The sequence below is a fragment of the Hipposideros armiger genome, unplaced genomic scaffold (genome assembly GCF_001890085.2).
Source record: "Hipposideros armiger isolate ML-2016 unplaced genomic scaffold, ASM189008v1 scaffold_561, whole genome shotgun sequence".
Classification (NCBI taxonomy): domain Eukaryota; kingdom Metazoa; phylum Chordata; class Mammalia; order Chiroptera; family Hipposideridae; genus Hipposideros; species Hipposideros armiger.
Window position 1 is genome coordinate 918417 of NW_017731911.1, and position 2847 is coordinate 921263.

At 47.7% G+C, this 2847-nt stretch overlaps 1 protein-coding gene across 1 annotated transcript in view; it reads left to right on the plus strand.

Moving 5' to 3' along the window:
* Positions 1–1925: 1925 nt before the first annotated feature.
* The window catches only part of GNLY (granulysin), a 12302-nt gene continuing 11380 nt past the window's right edge, over positions 1926–2847 (plus strand). Inside the window, exon 1 of the mRNA XM_019623752.1 lies at positions 1926–1964. Within this exon, the coding sequence (XP_019479297.1) occupies positions 1926–1964 (39 nt within the window). The remainder of the gene's footprint in view (positions 1965–2847) is intronic.

Consider the following 2847-nt stretch of genomic DNA (forward strand, 5'->3'; position numbering starts at 1 on the left):
TAGAGGGCAGTGTCACTGGCCCTCATATGTGGGATCCGAACCGGGGCCCTCTGGCATCCCAAGCCAGCTCTTAACCAACGTGACACTCGGCCGGCCCAAGATTTGCTTTTCTTATATTAGTACCACCTCTGCCTGATTCACTTTTTCAAATTTTTCACCTGGGATGAGGCCCTGAGATCTGGAGGAGCTACAGCAGCCGTGTTGAGATCATGAGTCACCCTGTCTGAACAAGGTATTCGTATCACTCACCTAGACTATTGCATGAGCCATCAGAGGGCTTTCCTGGCCCCTACTCTGCAAGTGGAAGCATCGAAGTAGACACTTGCATCCCAGAATCAAAGGACTCCAGTTGTGGCTCATCCCTAAAGTACAACATTAGGCAACCAGTGGAATGATGAAGGACATCTAAATTTATTACATGGAAAGATGTTCCTGATTTTTGTTAAATTTAAAAAGCTGTTTAAAAATAGTTTTATTATGTTATATAATTATTCATAAATATATGCTTATTTGTAAATATATGCTTTAAAAGTGTAAATGGATATTCCTGTAAATGTTTATAGGTGTATATCTGTTTGGTGAACTTATAAGTGGTTTCATTTATTTCTTCTTGCTTAACTGATTACTTTTTTTTCCAGTAAAATATAAAAATTGGAGACAAAATAGTACCTGAAATGCTTAACTTCAATGCTCCTTAGTTTGGCATTCAGTGACTTCCACAAGGGGAAGAAATAAAGGTGGTGCGTTTGTGCGTGTGTGTGTGTGTGTGTGTGTGTGTGTGTGTGTATGAATTTGTGAGTGTTTGAGAGTGTGTGACTGTGAGTTAGTATGTGAGTGTAAGTGTGTGCGTGTTTGGGTGTGTGTATCTGATTATGTATGAGTGTGTGCAAATTTGTGTGTGAGGGTATATGTATGCCTGAGTGTCTATGAGTGTGTGTGAATTTGTGAGTACTGTGAAGAGTGTGTGACTGTGAGTTAGGGTGACTGTGTATGAATGAGTGATGTGAGTGTGTGAGTGTGTGTAGTGAGTGTGTAAATGTGTCTGTCTCCCTGGGATTGGGGTAAACAGCCAGAAAAATTTCAGGGGGCCCCCACCCTTCTCGGTTCAGTCTGATACATCGTGGGTGCAGCAAACCTGCTTTCCCCAAGTCTCGACTATGCCCTCGTTTGAGCAGGACAGTGGGCGAGAATGAGGAAGACCCCAGTGTGACTCTGGGGAGGAACCTGACTGTCTGTCTGTCTGTGTTTTTGTTTCTGTGAAGCTGCCACTCAATCTCCAGAGGCTGCTAGGCATTAACCGTCTTGGTTGTACCCCCTGTGAAGGTGACCATATCAGCTTTCGTCTCTCAATCTTTCAAGGAACTCCTTGACCAAAAGGTTTTTGTGCCCAAAGACATTTGGAAAAGGCTGAGAATGCAGTTTAGGAGATTCACAGCATACACTGGCAACTTAAAGGTGCTGAGAAGTCCCTGGTGAACCTTCCTAATCCAGCATTTCCACTTGAGGACAGAGACCCTTCTCTCCACTCCCCTGACAGCACCTTTTAACCTCCCACAGAACCAGCCTTCACCGAAGACACTGCAGCAAACACTGAGCCATGATAACAGCCTGCATCTCCCAGCACATGTGAGTCTGCCAAGCTCCCTCACATGCACAGAGAGGCCGCCTTGGAGCCCTATGAGCAGGCAACATTGCACCCATTTTACAGATAAGGGAACTGGGGATCCGAGAGATGGAGTCTCTTGCTCAAGGCCCTGCAGCTTGTGAGAGGCGTGCCTACCTTGGGACTCCATCCTCTCCCCTTTTCACAGAAGCTGAGTGGAGGGCAGGGCCATGAATGGGCTCAGGAAAGACACAATAGTTTAGACAAGAAGGCTGGGCTGAAGGTAAGACTCAGCCATGATGGGACTCCTGGGGAGGTGGACATGGTGGAGTCATTAGCCATAACGCTGAACGGAGATGGGGTGGGAGGGTCTGACGGAGGGTGCCACCTGGTCCTGGCTGGGTGCCTCTGCCATCTCGGCAGTCGGAGGTGAAAAATCCCTAAGGAGGTAGAAGCCAGGTTCTACTCTTGGCAATGCCTCCAGCAGGCCTTGTGACTTAGGTCAGTCCCTCCCGCTGTGGTCTCAGTTTCCGCATCTGAGCCATGAAGGAGCTGGACACAATATAGGATGCCGTGTGTGTCAAATATTTCAGGTAAACGGTAAATAAGTTTTAGTATAAGTATATTCCATGCAACATTTGGGACATACTTACACTAAAAATTTATTTATCGTATATGTGATATTCAAATTTACCTGGGCAGGCTGTATGTTATTACAGATGAGTGCCAACAACCTTCATGACATAGATGAGGAGTCAGCAGCCCAGGAGTTGGGATTAGAGCCTGAGCCAGGCTCACGTCCTCCCCGCAGGCTGACTCTCTCCATTGACCAGGTCCCTGGAAGGCTGGGGCTGAATCTGGCTCCGAGTGAAAGGCTGAGCCTCTGTGATGGTGGTGGGAGGGCTGGCAAGGGGCTGGAGCACCTGGGGTGCCCGTGGTGCACATACTTGGGGTTCGCTAAGTCTGAGAAAGCAGCGTAAGAGGAGCTGTCAGGATCTACACTAGGAGGACCTTTTTCTAAACCTGGTAATGCTGTTAGAGTAAATGGCTTTGGGGAGAGCAAGGACATGAGGAGAGAGCGGATGTGGGGACCCTACTCTAGGGTTAGGAGGGAGGAGAAGGAGCAGAAGGGTTGGATGCTCACGTACCCAATGGTCCTATCTGACCCCTCAGGTGCAGGGAGTTTTCCTTCCATTACCACATCTCAGCAACCCTCCTCCCCTAACACACACTCAACTCAGAAA